Source organism: Oncorhynchus clarkii, chromosome 19 (assembly GCF_045791955.1).
Source record: "Oncorhynchus clarkii lewisi isolate Uvic-CL-2024 chromosome 19, UVic_Ocla_1.0, whole genome shotgun sequence".
Taxonomy (NCBI): domain Eukaryota; kingdom Metazoa; phylum Chordata; class Actinopteri; order Salmoniformes; family Salmonidae; genus Oncorhynchus; species Oncorhynchus clarkii.
Window position 1 is genome coordinate 22,334,067 of NC_092165.1, and position 16,405 is coordinate 22,350,471.

Sequence of the window (16,405 nt, forward strand, 5' to 3'; positions counted from 1 at the left end):
AACAGTTGCTTCACGTTTTTTTTTTACCAAGGCGGATTTCTCAAGCAAAGGCCATATGCTTAGAAACCGTCAAAACCAGAATTGCATGATCTGTGGATTTACGCAAATCACAAGAGGGAGGTAGTCTAGTATGTTACCGGAAATGTTGTACGCATGTGCAAATAGTTATATCAGCTGCGTTTTTTAAATTTTACTCCTGTCAAACTGTCAATTTAGTCCAGTCTACTTTATTATTAGACGATTAACGAAATCATATTATTTAGATTGTTACTGGAATGGATGTTTGTACAACTCGGAAAGGAGTTGTCAATTTACCCGACGTTGTTAAAAAGTAAAGTACAAGAAAAGTCCGCCTATTGTTAGGGGAAGTCCCTCTAGGAAATCCCCTGCAGTTGTCGGAATTATTTATTTCCAAATTCAGATGAGCCACATCCTTTAGGCTACATAGTTGACATCCTCCTCAGTCTAATTTTGAAGACATGTTGCATAAACTACGAACACGAACTCTATCGAACCTATAAGCAAAATAATTTATTAAGAAATTGATGGAATATTGAAGATTTTTCCCAATCCCCATCTATCAGAAGCAAAGGTGTTACCTCTGGAATAAGGAACATGACTGGAATAAGGAACGCGATGGATGTCAATTTGGATAATGATACACTGAAAGCAAAGATAAGGAGCTGCAATACATTGAATACTTTCTACCACGAAACTCTGCTGGAGATTGACACATTAAGTAAGAAAATCTACAAAAGGGACAATTTAATCGCAGATTTAAAGGCTAGGTTGGGCAAATACGAGAATACCTGGATCAATGTGGAAGGGTATGACCACGTTGTCATAGCACCGTCCAAATCTTTGCTGGAAAGTTTATGCAAAGAAATCTGCAAACTGAAGCAAAAATGGAAAGACACAGAAATGAATATGGCTCAGCAAGCAGAGTTGAGCCAAGAAGTGAGTAGAATTTACTGAATTTTATGTGTTCTAAATGTGAAATCATGTGGAATTTAATATTTAGACTAACCCTGTGAAACATAGTTGTGCCTTTTAACATTAGGTTATAGCACTACTTGAAATTTCAACGTCAATTATTAAAAACGATCCTTTATGACAGATATGTCCTTTCTTTCATTTTCAATTTGCACATTATGAAAGAAGGGTATTTTAGGCCTACTGTAAATGGTCTTCTCTGAAAATAGCCACTAGCCGACACCATGCCTATATGCACTTGGTTTGAGATAACCCTACACTAGTTCACAACTGAGGTCTATTGGAAATACTACTAATGTAGGCCTAACCAACCACCAAACTTGCCAACTAGGCTTAATGAAATGTCCCTGCTTCAAAACCACCTTGCAGTGCATAGAGGATGTTGCTATAGCAATAACCTCTCTTTTCCATTTCAATGTGTGGCGGGGGTGCAGGTGAAAGTGTTGTTTCGCCTTAACTTCACGAAACAAACACAAATCTTTATCACATAAAAGTCATAATTCAATACAATTAAACATTACAAAAAGCTATATTGTCCATCAAAAATAATAATAATTTTAAAAAGTATCTTTGGAATTTGACTCAAGCCTATTCTATTCTATTCTATTCTATTCTCTCACCCCTGAAGGAGATACAGAGGTTGCGACAGCAGCTGAGGGAGAAGGAACGAGAGCTGGAGAGTGTGACCCGTCAACCGGACCACGAGAAGGACCAGGTTATCCAGAGGCTACGCTCTGCCTTGGCCGAGAGGGACCGAGCACAGGCCACCCGTGCAGTTCTGTGCACCTCGCTGGCTGAAGAGGCCGACCAGCTCCGGAGCCAACTGGGAGCCACAGTCAGGGTGTGTCAAGAGTTACTGGGCCGACTAGAGGGAGAGAAGAAGGGAGGAGAGAGAGTGACAGAGGAGGTGAAAATGCAGCAGAAGGCAAAAGAGGTGTGTATGAAGGTTGTATAATTAAGAAATAAGGCCCAAGGAGATGTGGTATATGGCCAATATATCACGGCTTAGGTGCTGTTCTTATGCACGACGCAATGCGGATTGGCCCTGGACACACCCCTTCGCCGTGGTATATTGGCCATATACCACAAACCCCCGAGGTGCCTTATTGCTATTATAAACTGGTTACCAATGTAATTAGAGCAGTAAAAATACATGTTTTGTCATATCCGTGGTATACGGTCTGATAATACCACGACTGTCAGCCAATCAGCATTCAGGGTTCGACCCACCCAGCTTAAAATAAGTGTGTAGTAGCATGGTTATCAAGCGCTTTTATCCAATGCAAATTACAATTAACCCCTTACACTCGTAGGAATTGGCCTATGTAGATAGGGCTAAATTGAAATGTTTTTAACGGAAGAAACGTGGAAAGAGTATGCATAACCCTGGTAGCAATCAAAAGGGAACAGTTTGGAGATTATGGGAAAATAATTATTAGACTAAAGGTGATGACAAAACAGTTAATCTGACACAAGACTGAATCCAAACATTATTGTGTTGATTTTATGTGTGTTTTACATTTACTGTTCTGTTTTCCACAATTGGGGGCAGCATGTAGCCTAGTGGTTAGAGCGTTGGGCCAGTAACCGAAAGGTTGCTCGATCAAATCTCTGCGCTGACAAGGTAGAAATCTGTCGTTCAGCCCCTGAACAAGGCAATTGACCCACTGTTCCTAGGCTGTCATTGTAAAATAAGAACTGACTTGCTTAGTTAAATAACAATTAATCAAATTAACTCTGAAAATACTCTGGTAGCATGATAAGGATATACATGGTCATTTGGGGTAGGTGCAACATAAGACAAAGAAATTACAAGTGAGAGGTCTAACTGGTGTCTCCATGTGGCAACACACCTCTCCAAAGTGTGCATAGTTCCTACTTAATTTCAGTGCACTTTTATGACTCAAAGAAGAGTCTTCAACTATAAGGTGATATTTTGAGCGCTCCTTGCTGTACCGTTGAAGAACCAGAGCAAGCAGACTTGTACAGTAGTTGTTTTCTTTGGAACTCAGCCCTGGATCTCTGCCTTTACACAATTACTGTTGTTGTTTACGCATTCCAAAAATGGTCCATTTAAAATCGCAATCTGGTCAGGTGGGCATCATTTGAAAGTGTGTTCTATTGCGAACATGGCTAGCTAAGTTACGAAATATGATCTTACGGTGCTTTCACAAGGCCATTCAGAAAAGCAAATTGGCATTTTGGTGCGACTAGAATAGAATCACGAGTTCCCGGCAAATGTCTTCACAATACACCATGACATATTGTAACTGTACATCAGCATAGTGATCATAAACGTTGGCATTGTATATTACATGAGTTCTGTGATACGAAATGGGGAAGTGCACATTTGAACTAATGGGTGTTTGGCTTGCTTGTGTGACACCAAAGTGGTAGTATAATTGTTAACGTCTTATTTTTCAAAGTACATAAGAGTACTCTTTATTGACAGCATTTCCCTCACTCAGACGACACAATTTGTGGGAGATATGGGGGTAACTTCTTGTTCATGTTCGTCACATATAGCATGTTAGTGTACAGCCGCTGCATTCCAATGTATGTGTTTATCATCACCCAAATCCGCTATTTTGAACCCATAGAAGGGTACGAGTGTAAAGAGCTAACTCATATCCACAAACTGTATATACTGAATGTTATATTCAGTATATGTGGCCTATGCGGGAATCGAACCCAAAAGCCCACAATCAAGCACTGAACTCCAACTGAGAAATTGGAACAGCAGTGGCTACATCCAAACAACATCCCCATCAGCAAAATACATTGAAAATACGTATGTGCTTACTGGGAAAAGCTTTTTCACTGTAACTGTCTTTCAAAACCAAAAATTAAAACCAAAAGAGGTTTGTGTACTAAAGAGTTTGGAATCTCTCTGTCTCTGCCATTATGTGCTTTTCAGCCAAGTTGTTAGTGTTTGTTTCTGTTGTATTTCTAAACAGTATCATTTTGAGCTCTTGTTTCCCCTTTTCATGGTCAGATGTCGGATAATACGGAAGCGGGTCGTGGTGACACTCTGGTCAGCAAACTCCAAGAAGAGAACCAACAGCTAAAGCAAAGAGTGGCATATGTAAGCAGGAACACACTGTAGAAACTCCCTTCTACCTACATGAAAAAATACTATAGTATACTATGGTATTCACTGTAATGTTTTGCAGACTTTACTGGAGTATTCACTGTATTGTTTTTAAGGACTAAAGTCTGCAAAAACACAACAGTGAATACTGTAGTATTTAATATACATGACTGTCGTATACTGTAGTATGTACAGTAGTAAACTGTTGTATATGTATACTATAGTAATTACTCTAGTGTTTTTGCAGACTGTAGTAATCCAACATTGTCATAGCAAATGGGCTATCAGAACCCAAGTGGCGCAGCGGTCTAAGGCACTGCATCCCAGTGCTAGAGGTGTCACTATAGACATCCTGTTTCGAATCCAGGCTGTATCACTACACCGGCTGTGATTTGGAGTCCCATAGGGCGGCGCACAATTGGCCCAGCGTCGTCCAAGTTTGGCCGGTGTAGGCTGTCATTGTAAAAATAAGAATTTGTTCTTAAGTGACTTGCCTAGTTAAATAAAGGTTAAATATTTTAGATTTTTTTGAAAGAACCAAAGTTGAACAGCCGTGTGTGTGTGTGTGTGTGCGTGCGTGCGTGCGTGCGTGCGTGTAAAAGAAGCTGTGTGTGTACATGTTTGGGACTAATGTCTCCCTCTTCCCCTCCCTCCTTCATTTTCCCAGGTGGAAGGTCTGAACTCCAAATGGCAAAAGTATGACTCGAGCAGGGAAGAGTTTGTGAGGAGCCTGTGTAAGAGGCTGAATGAGTCTAGTGCCCTGGCTGCTATCTCCAGCCCTGCTCCAGGTGTGGGGCCTAGGCTAGGGCCCAGGCCTACACAAGAGCCTGGGGCTGGCCTGGGCTTGTTACCTGAGTTGGCCTCAGCCAACGCTGGGTTGCTTCAGCAGGAGATAGCCAGGCTTAACGGCCTACTGGAGGAAAAGATGAGGGACTGTGGGAGGTTGGGGAGAGAGCTGGATGAGAACAGGAGACGATACCAGGAGAGTATCCAGACGCTAGAGCAACAGGTTAGTGTGGTGTAGGATCGTCTGACAACTCTCTCTTTCTTTCTTTGTCTCTCTCACATTCTCTTTCTCTCTTTTTCGCTTTCTATCTCACTCTGTTTCTCCCTCTGTCTCCCCACTCTTGCCCTCCCTCTTCCTTCTCTTTCTCTCTGTACACATGAATCCACGCATCACATAGCACAGTCTTTAAAGAAAACCCCATTGAATCCAGAAACCTCTCTCTCTTCTCTCTCACATACAGTTCCACCCTATTCAGTTGAATCAGAAACATTACCCCTCTCTCTTTCTCACACACCATCACCCTTTCCCTCTCTCCTTCACAGGTTCTCATCTACACAGATGACTTTAAGTCAGAGCGGGCAGACAGGGAGAGAGCGCAGGGCAGGATCCAGGACCTGCAAGAGGAAGTATCTCAACTACAAGAGCAGCTACACACACAGGCACAGGTAAGGCCACACACACAGTCATTACTAACATACATAATATTCAAATGTGTTACAGGAGACAAAAAATATCCATGAAAAGGAAGCTTTTATGTCCGTCCCCTATTTGCCATTTATTGAGGTTTGATGATACAATGATGTTTCGACAGACATGTTCTTCATACAGTTCGCTAATGGCTAATAAGATACAGTATTTGTATTTATTAGGGATCCCCATTAGCTGTTGCCAAGGCAGCAGCTACTCTTCCTGGGGTCCAAACACATTAAGGCACTTACAGTGCCTTGCGAAAGTATTCGGCCCCCTTGAACTTTGCGACCTTTTGCCACATTTCAGGCTTCAAACATAAATATATAAAACTGTCTTTTTTTGTGAAGAATCAACAACAAGTGGGACACAATCATGAAGTGGAACGACATTTATTGGATATTTCAAACTTTTTTAACAAATCAAAAACTGAAAAATTGGGTGTGCAAAATTATTCAGCCCCCTTAAGTTAATACTTTGTAGCGCCACCTTTTGCTGCGATTACAGCTGTAAGTCGCTTGGGGTATGTCTCTATCAGTTTTGCACATCGAGAGACTGAAATGTTTTCCCATTCCTCCTTGCAAAACAGCTCGAGCTCAGTGAGGTTGGATGGAGAGCATTTGTGAACAGCAGTTTTCAGTTCTTTCCACAGATTCTCGATTGGATTCAGGTCTGGACTTTGACTTGGCCATTCTAACACATGGATATGTTTATTTTTGAACCATTCCATTGTAGATGTTGCTTTATGTTTTGGATCATTGTCTTGATGGAAGACAAATCTCCGTCCCAGTCTCAGGTCTTTTGCAGACTCCATCAGGTTTTCTTCCAGAATGGTCCTGTATTTGGCTCCATCCATCTTCCCATCAATTTTAACCATCTTCCCTGTCCCTGCTGAAGAAAAGCAGGCCCAAACCATGATGCTGCCACCACCATGTTTGACAGTGGGGATGGTGTGAGCTGTGCTGCTTTTACGCCAAACATAACGTTTTGCATTGTTGCCAAAAAGTTCAATTTTGGTTTCATCTGACCAGGGCACCTTCTTCCACATGTTTGGTGTGTCTCCCAGGTGGCTTGTGGCAAACTTTAACCGACACTTTTTATGGATATCTTTAAGAAATGGCTTTCTTGCCACTCTTCCATAAAGGCCAGATTTGTGCAATATACGACTGATTGTTGTCCTATGGACAGAGTCTCCCACCTCAGCTGTAGATCTCTGCAGTTCATCCAGAGTGATCATGGGCCTCTTGGCTGCATCTCTGATCAGTCTTCTCCTTGTATGAGCTGAAAGTTTAGAGGGGCGGCCAGTTCTTGGTAGATTTGCAGTGGTCTGATACTCCTTCCATTTCAATATTATCGCTTGAACAGTGCTCCTTGGGATGTTTAAAGCTTGGGAAATCTTTTTGTATCCAAATCCGGCTTTAAACTTCTTCACAACAGTATCTCGGACCTGCCTGGTGTGTTCCTTGTTCTTCATGATGCTCTCTGCGCTTTTAACGGACCTCTGAGACTATCACAGTGCAGGTGCATTTATACGGAGACTTGATTACACACAGGTGGATTGTATTTATCATCATTAGTCATTTAGGTCAACATTGGATCATTCAGAGATCCTCACTGAACTTCTGGAGAGAGTTTGCTGCACTGAAAGTAAAGGGGCTGAATAATTTTGCACGCCCAATTTTTCAGTTTTTGATTTGTTAAAAAAGTTTGAAATATCCAATAAATGTCGTTCCACTTCATGATTGTGTCCCACTTGTTGTTGATTCTTCACAAAAAAAGACAGTTTTATATCTTTATGTTTGAAGCCTGAAATGTGGCAAAAGGTTGCAAAGTTCAAGGGGGCCGAATACTTTCGCAAGGCACTGTACATTACATATAAAACAAAGATAAAACATTACATCATATAACAGTACTACACCACTACATATCTACAATAAAAAATGTATAATACAACAATATTACAATATACGTGTGCTAGCATTTGTATGCGTGTGTCTGTACCTTTTGTGTGTGTCTCTTCACAGTCCACGCTGTTCCATAAGGTGTATTGGTACCCGTTTTTTAAATCTGATTCTACTGCTTGCATCAGTTACAGTGGGGCAAAAAAGTATTTAGTCAGCCACCAATTGTGCAAGTTCTCCTACTTAAAAACATGAGAGAGGCCTGTAATTTTCATCATAGGTACACTTCAACTATGACAGACAAAATGAAAAAAAAAAATCCAGAAAATCACATTGTAGGATTTTTAATGAATTTATTACAGGCCTCTCATCTTTTTAAGTGGGAGAACTTGCCCAATTGGTGGCTGACTAAATACTTTTTTGCCCCACTGTACCTGATGTGGAATAGAGTTCCATGTAGTCATGGCTTTATGTAGTACTGTGCGCCTCCCATGGTCTGTTCTTAACTTGGAGATTGTGAAGAGACATCTGGTGGCATGTCTTGTGGGGTATGCATGGGTGTCCAAGATATGTGCTAGTAGTTTAAATAGACAGCTCGGTACATTCATGTTGTCAACACTTCTTCCAAGAACAATTACAAATGAAGTCAATCTCTCCTCGATTTTCAGCCATGATTGATTGACATGCATATCATTAATGTTAGCTCCCAGTGTGCTTTTAAAGGCCAGCCATGCTGCCCTGTTCTGAGCCAATTGTAATTTTCCTAAGTCCCTCTTTATGGCACCTGACAACACATCTGAACAGTAGTCCAGGTGCGACAAAACTACGGCCTGTAGGACCTGCCTTGTTGATAGTGGTGTTAAGGCAGAGCAGCACTTTAGCCTTCTCCCCATCTTAGCTACTGTTGTATCAATATGTTTTGACCATGACAGTTTACAATCCAGGGTTACTCCAAGCAGTTTAGTCACCTCAACTTGCTCAATTTCCACATTATTCATTACAAGATTTAGTTGAGGTTTAGGGTTTAGTGAATGATTTGTCCCAAATACAATGCTTTTAGTTTTAGAAATATTTAGGACTAACTTATTCCTTGCCACCCATTCTGAAACGCACTGCAGCTCTTTGTTAAGTGTTGCAGTCATTTCAGTCGCTGTAGTAGCTGACGTGTATAGTGTTGAGTCATCCGCATACACATACACACTGGCTTTACATGTCATTAGTAAAGATTGAAAAAATAGGCAGTTATAATTGTAATGGTTTAGCAGATAATAAGAAAAGACAATCAGTATTTACCTGGCTAAAAGAGAAGGAATGTAATATCTATTGTTTACAGGAAACCCATTCAACAGTTTTAGATGAAGTTTTGTGGAAAAAGAACTGGGGAGGGGGGGCGAAATATACTTCTCCCATGGGCAAAGAAATTCAAAAGGGGTGATGGTTTTAATTAACAATAATTTTGATCCAAATGTGCAAATTGTCCAAACAGATCCTCAAGGTAGATGGATTATTTGAAATATGTTATTGGACAATAAACAGATATGGCTTATTAACCTATATGGTCCAAATAATGATGATCCAAGCTTCTTTGAAAATATATTTAAGAATTAATCAACTCTACAAGCAACACTAGACTCTATTATTATGGTGGGAGATTTTAATACGGTCTTAAATACCTCTATGGACCAGAAAGAAAATCACACTACAAACTATCACACTCAGGCACTTAAGGAAATCATGAATGTCATGGATATATTTGAATTAGTGGATATATGGAGACTTAAATACCCTGACCTAGTGAGATATACATGGCGGAGACTTAATCAAGCTAGTCGCCTTGACTACTTTCTTATACCATTCTCTCTGGCACCAAAAGTTTTAAAAGTGTTGATAGGGGACAGAATGCGGTCGGATCATCACATAATTGGCATATATATTACTCTTACAGAATTTCCACGTGGGCGAGGATATTGGAAATTTAATCAAAGCCTACTAGATGATAAATTGTTTAGAACTAGGACAGAATAATTTATAACTGACTTTTTTAGACATAACATAGGTACAGCAGATCCCCTTACTGTATGGGACACTTTTTATTATATTTTAAAAAATGGGAGACCTCTTACACTTCAGTGTTGTGATGCAAAAATCCTAGCAAAATGCTTGGCACATAGAATTAAGAAAGTATTGTCAGATATTATTCATCCTAATCAGACAGGTTTTTTACATGGATGACACATTGGAGATAATATAAGACACGTACTGGAAACAATAGAACACTATGAAATATCGGGGACACCAGGCCTGGTTTTCATAGCTGATTTTGAAAAGGCTTTTGATAAAGTACTACTGGAGTTTATATATAAATGCCTAGAACATTTCAATTTTGGGGAATCTCTTATAAAATGGGTTAAGGTTATGTATAGTAACCCTAGGTGTAAAATAGTAAATAATGGCTACATCTCAGTTTAAAACTTTATATCTAGAGGAGTTAAACAAGGTTGTCCACTATCGGCATATCTATTTATTATTGCCATCGAAATGTTAGCTACTAAAATTAGATCAAACAATAATATTAAGGGATTAGAAATCCGTGGCTTAAAAATTAAGGTGTACGCTGATGATTCATGTTTTCTTTTAAAACCACAATTAGAGTCTCTCCACGGCCTCTTAGAGGATCTAGATACTTTTGCTATGCTCTCTGAATTGAAACCAAGTTATGATAAATGTACCATATTACGTATTGGATCACTAAAAAATGCACATTTTACATTACCATGTAGTTTACCAATTAAATGGTCTGACGGAAATGTAGACATACTCGGTATACAAATCCCAAAATAAATAAATGATCTCACTCCAATAAATATTTATAGAAAATTAGCAAAAATAGATAAGATCTTGCTACCATGGAAAGAAAAATACCTGTCGATTTGTGGAAAAATCACCCTGATTAACTCTTTAGTTATATCACAGTTTACCTATTTGCTTATGGTTTTGCCTACACCTAGTGACCTGCTTTTTAAATTATATGAACAAAAAATATTCAATTTTATTTGGAACGGCAAGCCAGATAAAATTAAAAGGCCCTATTTATATAACGAATATGAATTCGGTGGCCAGAAATGATTAAATATTAAAGCATTAGACCTCTCACTAAAGGCATCAGTCATACAAAAGTTATACTTAAATCCAAACTAATTCTCTAGTCAATTGGTACGAATGTCTCATCCTATATTCAGGTTGTTTGAAAAGGAAAAGGAAATAATCTCCAAAATATCTTTATTTTTTAAACAAGCCTTAGAAAGTTGGTTGCAATTTCAGTTTAATTCACTTGAAAGGACGGAACAAATAGTACAACAAATATTGTGGTTAAATTAAAATATACTTAATTGCTAAAAAAAACACAGACATATGGAAATGTCTGCTCTACCCAAAATTACAACCAATTAATTGCAGCATTACCATAAAAATGGAAGAGGCAAGTAGAAGGGGAAAAAAGTAAGGAACTTGTATGTCGGCCCTGTATTAAAGAACATAAATGGTTAAAGAAAAGTGTGATAAATAAAAACATATACCAATTTCATTTAAGGACCAAAAAACTGACAGCTGTGCCATATAAATTGCAAAATAGTTGGGAAGAGATTTTCGATGTACCCATTCCATGGCACATGGTTTATGAATTGATACGCAAAACAACGGCAGATTCAAAACTTCAGATTTTTCTATTTAAATTACTATACAAATTTCTTGCAACGAATAGAATGTTATATATATGGGGGATACAATCTTCCCAGCTCTGCAGATTCTGCTGTGAGGAGGCAGAGTCATTAGATCATTTATTTTGGTATTGTCCATATGTAGCTCATTTTTGGTCACAAGTCCAGGAATGGCTGAAGAATTGCAACATTTGACTAGAACTAACGCTACAGATGTGAAAAGCCATAGTCAATCAATCAATAATATAATAATTATTTTAGCAAAAATGTTTATTTTTAATTTACAATCTGTAGAAGCTATGAGAATAGGAAGGCTCAATTCTTTTGTGAAGCATCACAGCACAGTTGAAAAATATATGGCAAGTAGAAATCCGAAATGGATAATGTTGAGAGACAGATGGGAGGGGTTGAGTGGAGCTGAAGGGTGGGACTAATAACAAGATAAACAATGTAAAGCATACGGGATCTATAAAATGTATATAGGTTCTGAACTTTTGTGAAATAGCATAGTTACAAATAGAAATCAAACTGGATGGACATCAGAAATAGAGGAAGGACTAAGAACAAACAAGAGAGAACTATTGTAAAGGAGACCGTGTCTGTAAAATGTGTATAATATGTATAAATTGAAGGTAAAAGCAGAAGTGTTTATTAGTTTACTCCAATTGGGGGATCGGCGGTAGGGTTTGCGGGGAATAATAATAAAGGTATATTCTTTTTAAAAAAGTATGTATGTCTATATAGCTATGTGTATGTATATATGTGTATATGTATGCATGTGTGTATGGATATATATATTTACCCCAAAAATATGGGGGATTGGAAATGATGCAGACAATTACATTGGAAGCAACATTCTTTCCGCAATTTTAAGCTGATCCACCCCTTAAAAAAAAGATTGAAAAAAAATAAGGGGCATAGACAGCTGCCCTGGGGAATTCCTGATTCTACCTGGATTATGTTGGAGAGCTTTCCATTGAAGACCAACCTCTGTTCTGTTAGACAGGTACATCTTTATGCACAATATAGCAGTGGGTGTAAAGCCATAACACATAAGTTTTTCCAATAGCAGACTATGATTGATAATGTCAAAAGCAGCACTGAAGTCTAACAAAACAGCCCTCACAATATTTGTATCATCAATTTCTCTCAGCCAATCATCAGTCATTTGTGTAAATGCTGTGCTTGTTGAATGTCCTTTCTTATAAGCGTGCTGGAAGTCTGTTGTCAGCTTGTTTACTGTAAAATAGCATTGTATCAGGTCAAACACAATTTTTTCAAAAAGTTTACTAAGGGTTGGTAACAGGCTGATTGGTCAGCCATCACATTAGGAAACAACAAAGGGCACTTTCCTAAAATAATAATAATGATATAGTGATCATTTTATTTGTATGAAGTGTTTCATACATTATCCTCAAAGTGCTACTATGCCCAGTTTGGCTATGGGAAGGAACACTTTTACTCATGATCATCATTCATTTCTCTTCCAGAGCCCTACTAGAGATGTCGACTCCACGTTCCGAGTCCATATGGGACACCGGATCTCCCCACGTATGAGCACGGACTCGGCCGAACCACTGCTGAGGAACAGCGTTGATCCACCTGCGACAAAACTTCAAAGCGGGACATCGCCTGGGGCGGCGTCGGCGGTATTAGCATCCAGTCCCACCTGGACAAAGTGCCAGGGTTCGTCGGATCTCCAATGCCCACAATGCTTCACCACGTATGATGACGCACATGCGGCGGAGTACCTCAATCACTGCGAGGAGTGTGCCAGACTATAAGCTCCGGCATGAAGTTTCCTCTAGGTACAGATATAGGATCAGCTTCCGATCCCCAAACAAAACCATGAAGTGGGGAAAATGCAAAACTGACCCAAGATCAGTGTCTAGTGGCAACTTTGCCCTACTCCCAAGCTATGAGAGTTACTACCCCGCCCACCCCACGGGGGTGTTAATACAAATATCACTAACTGATGATAATTGAGCACTGAAGAAAAAGCACTACATTCACCCTAAGAAGGGTTGGGACCGGGGAGCTTAGAAAACTGACTAGCTGTGTTCATTAGGCACTAAAATGGAAGAAAACGGACTGAAACAGGGAGGTACTACCTGGACTTCAGACGCTATCATGTTTTTTGGTTGTTAAAGGACAGAATCTAATAGATTATCGATGCAGAGTTGGAGTGTCAGTACTAGCTTGGTGGTCGTAGTGGGAGAAATATCGGTAGAACTTTATTTTACAGTACATAAAAGCCAGGTATTTACCAGGAAACTACATGGTAAAATGATAACACAGTAATGACTTTGAATTACCTGTTTTGTTTCTTTCGGATTCGTAACAACAAACACCACTGGCCACCATTTTGAATGGGTTGAGTTCCTAGTAAGGACCTGATAAATACCGGTGGAATAAGTAAGTGTGTAAAATAAAGTTTTTGTGAAATAGCTTTGGCCGCAAGCCGAAGCGATTTCCAGTGCAAAGCCACTCATGTTTGACTACATGATCCATGTCAATTATCACATGATACTGCATGGGTGTGTTTCTGATTGCGTGGTCTGTAGAAAATCTAGATGGAAAATTGGATGTTAATTGCAATATTTGAATGTCACAAACCTCAATTCAATATTCCGGCATCAAATTGTTAATCTGTTGCACTTTCCTAACCTGTTTACCAAAGTAATCGTTAATGTACAGATGCATTTATTGGATTTGAAATGCATAAGCTTCTTTCTGGTTTAAGATAATGTATGAACGTTGCCTTTCGTTACCATGGTGCTATTTGTTGTACAGTATATTTTGATGTTGTTGACATGTTTTGTGTAAGTAATCTATTTTCAATTGAACCTATATATATTCACCTATGTGCCTGGAAATATGTATTCACAGTATTATATACGATTGAATATTTATTTGCTATTAGTGGGGCTTTTTCAAATTGGCAAATCTTTACAGTGCTGGGTCAAAATGAACATCGCCATCATGTTTTGAGGTGTCGTCTGAATCCTGGCACACCAAAGCAGTATGTTTCCCACATCCTGGTAAGATAAGACAGTGTGGGAGACAAATTCTCCATAACATGGCACCTTAAAAAAAAGTGCCATTTCAGATCTGACATTTGAAACTACATTAGTAGAAATTACCTCTGAACTGACACAAGTTTTATTTTTCTAGAAGCCATTGATTTATGAACAACATGTGATTATCTGTTTTAACCTGTTTTTATTGAAAGGATATTTTTGTAATAAAAAAACTGTTGTTTGACCAATCATGTGGAGTGTTTGTGATACAAACCAGGCAACATCTCAGCTTGAGGAACTTTTGCTGGATTTTTGTTTGCTTGGTGGATAACTGCTTGTCAAATTATAGTTTGGGGTGCAGAGTCAGAAGGAGTGAGAGTGTGAGACAGCGAGAGGCTCTGACCATAGATTAACCATTGAAACTCAGGTCCCACAGGACCCAAAGTGTGTGTGTGCATGTGTGCGCGCGTCTGTATCTGCATTCGTGTGTGTCTGTATGTGTGCTCGTATGTGCACATTTGTGTGACTGTACGTTCCTTGTCTGACTGTGTGTATGTTTGTACACACTTTGGAAAACCCCTTCCCAGAGTAGCCTGAATGGGCACGCTGTCCTGTGTGTCAGTGCCACATTCCCAGCTGTCCTGTGTGGCTGAAGTGAACACAGCAAGGGGACTAGAGACCAGTGAGACAGAGGCTCTGGTTACATCCTGCTCCTAACTACTGATTTGGGATCAGTTGTCTTCAGACTAGTTCTCAATTAAGTCATTTTGAGCTAAACAACACAAGTCCAGGACCAGTTGTTACGGGTACAATATGGCCGCAGGGAACTGGACATTCCCTGTTATAAAGTCGCTATTTAAAGGGATGGCAGATGAAGCACCAAACAAGGTCTTTGTGTGTGTGTATTGTCCATGTATTTCCGTGTTAGAGACACTAAAGTAGCAGATCACTGGATCATTAAGCTCCATTGTTTTTTATTTTTTATTTAGTGGGTAGATCAGCTTTAATATTGCAAAGCTCCATTGTTATTGGAGTCCTAGTTTATCTTGAAAGAGAGAGTTCCATGTCACACTTTTTGCAATTCAAAGAGGTATAGGTGTTACTTTGTTTTTGTACCTTTCTACATTTCTATTGACGATTTAGCCTAATGAATTATGGCTGATATTGATATTGTGTATTATGACTGCCTACGGAGGATTATAGTGTCACATACAGTATATACAATATGTTCTTTAAGTCTGTAATAGGTTGTAATATTGTACAATGACAGTTCAATTGAATTTTTAACTCTAAACTTCTAAATTCTAAACAGTGTCCATAACAGCCTTTAATAACTATGTCCTATATAGAGAGTACAGACACAAGCTCACTCTTGCTATACAGATGCAGATGGGGCCTCACTTATAGGAACTGTGACCTACAAGAAAGGCCTCGCTAATTGTGTCAAGGGACTACAGCAGCTGAAAGAGATAGAAACTCCATCAGAAGTTTCAAAGTCCTCCACAAAGAGCTAAGTCACAAACTGTGTTCCAAATGGCACTCTATTCCCTATATAGTGCACTAATTCCCTCAAAAGTAATGCACTAAACAGGGAATAGGGTGTCATGTGAGACTCAGCCACAGTCTCAAGATGACATAGCACGCCGCATGCTCACATACTCATATGCAGTCTGGGGAAGATGTTTGTGGTTGGACCAGTTCCTATCATTCTCACACATTTACATCTGTTCAGTAAAAAGAGGGTGATTCTATGAGAAGTTTAATTCAAGAATTCAATTGGTTGTGTTTCAGATTGTAGCTTTGTACAGCAATCCTTATTTGACTGTTGCATAAGACCCACACACATAGTGTCACACACACGGCCCCCAAATAAGCTATGGTTGGGGTTGACAGGAATTCCCCCCCCCCCCCCCCCCCCCCCCAAACACCTACACAACTGCATGGTTGGTCTATATGTGAACACACAGCCCACCTGCATGGAGTGGAAAAAATATGGTGTCACAAATCCCTTAAGCTGAACTCAGCGACCTTTTAATAGAAACAATGGCTGACTACCTACATTTACAAATCCATGAATTTCAAGTCAGATGACGTGGCAAAACAGTTCCTGGCGCCACTAGGTTTCCATTAACCGGGTGTCTACGAGATCTGTCCAAGTCATGCATTTTTTCAGCAATGGGAAAACTTAGCCTGACACTTACAGACTACAG

General features: G+C 39.5%; 1 protein-coding gene across 1 annotated transcript; it reads left to right on the forward strand.

Annotated features, from left to right (window-relative positions):
- Positions 1-413: 413 nt before the first annotated feature.
- Positions 414-14,443, forward strand: LOC139374933 (TNFAIP3-interacting protein 2-like). Its single transcript, XM_071116182.1, has 6 exons — positions 414-957; positions 1,622-1,927; positions 3,989-4,078; positions 4,752-5,093; positions 5,414-5,536; positions 12,666-14,443. Exons 1-6 carry the CDS (start codon positions 616-618, stop codon positions 12,957-12,959), a joined length of 1,497 nt encoding a protein of 498 aa, XP_070972283.1. The 5' UTR covers positions 414-615; the 3' UTR covers positions 12,960-14,443.
- The last annotated feature ends 1,962 nt before the right edge of the window (positions 14,444-16,405 follow it).

Bases quoted from the DNA above. Each gene is read 5' to 3' on its own strand.
- LOC139374933 (XM_071116182.1), top strand. From the start codon at position 616: ATGACTGGAATAAGGAACGCGATGGATGTCAATTTGGATAATGATACA. The intron at 958-1,621 runs GTGAGTAGAATT...TCACCCCTGAAG, and splicing joins AAGCAGAGTTGAGCCAAGAA to GAGATACAGAGGTTGCGACA. The intron at 5,537-12,665 runs GTAAGGCCACAC...TTTCTCTTCCAG, and splicing joins AGCTACACACACAGGCACAG to AGCCCTACTAGAGATGTCGA.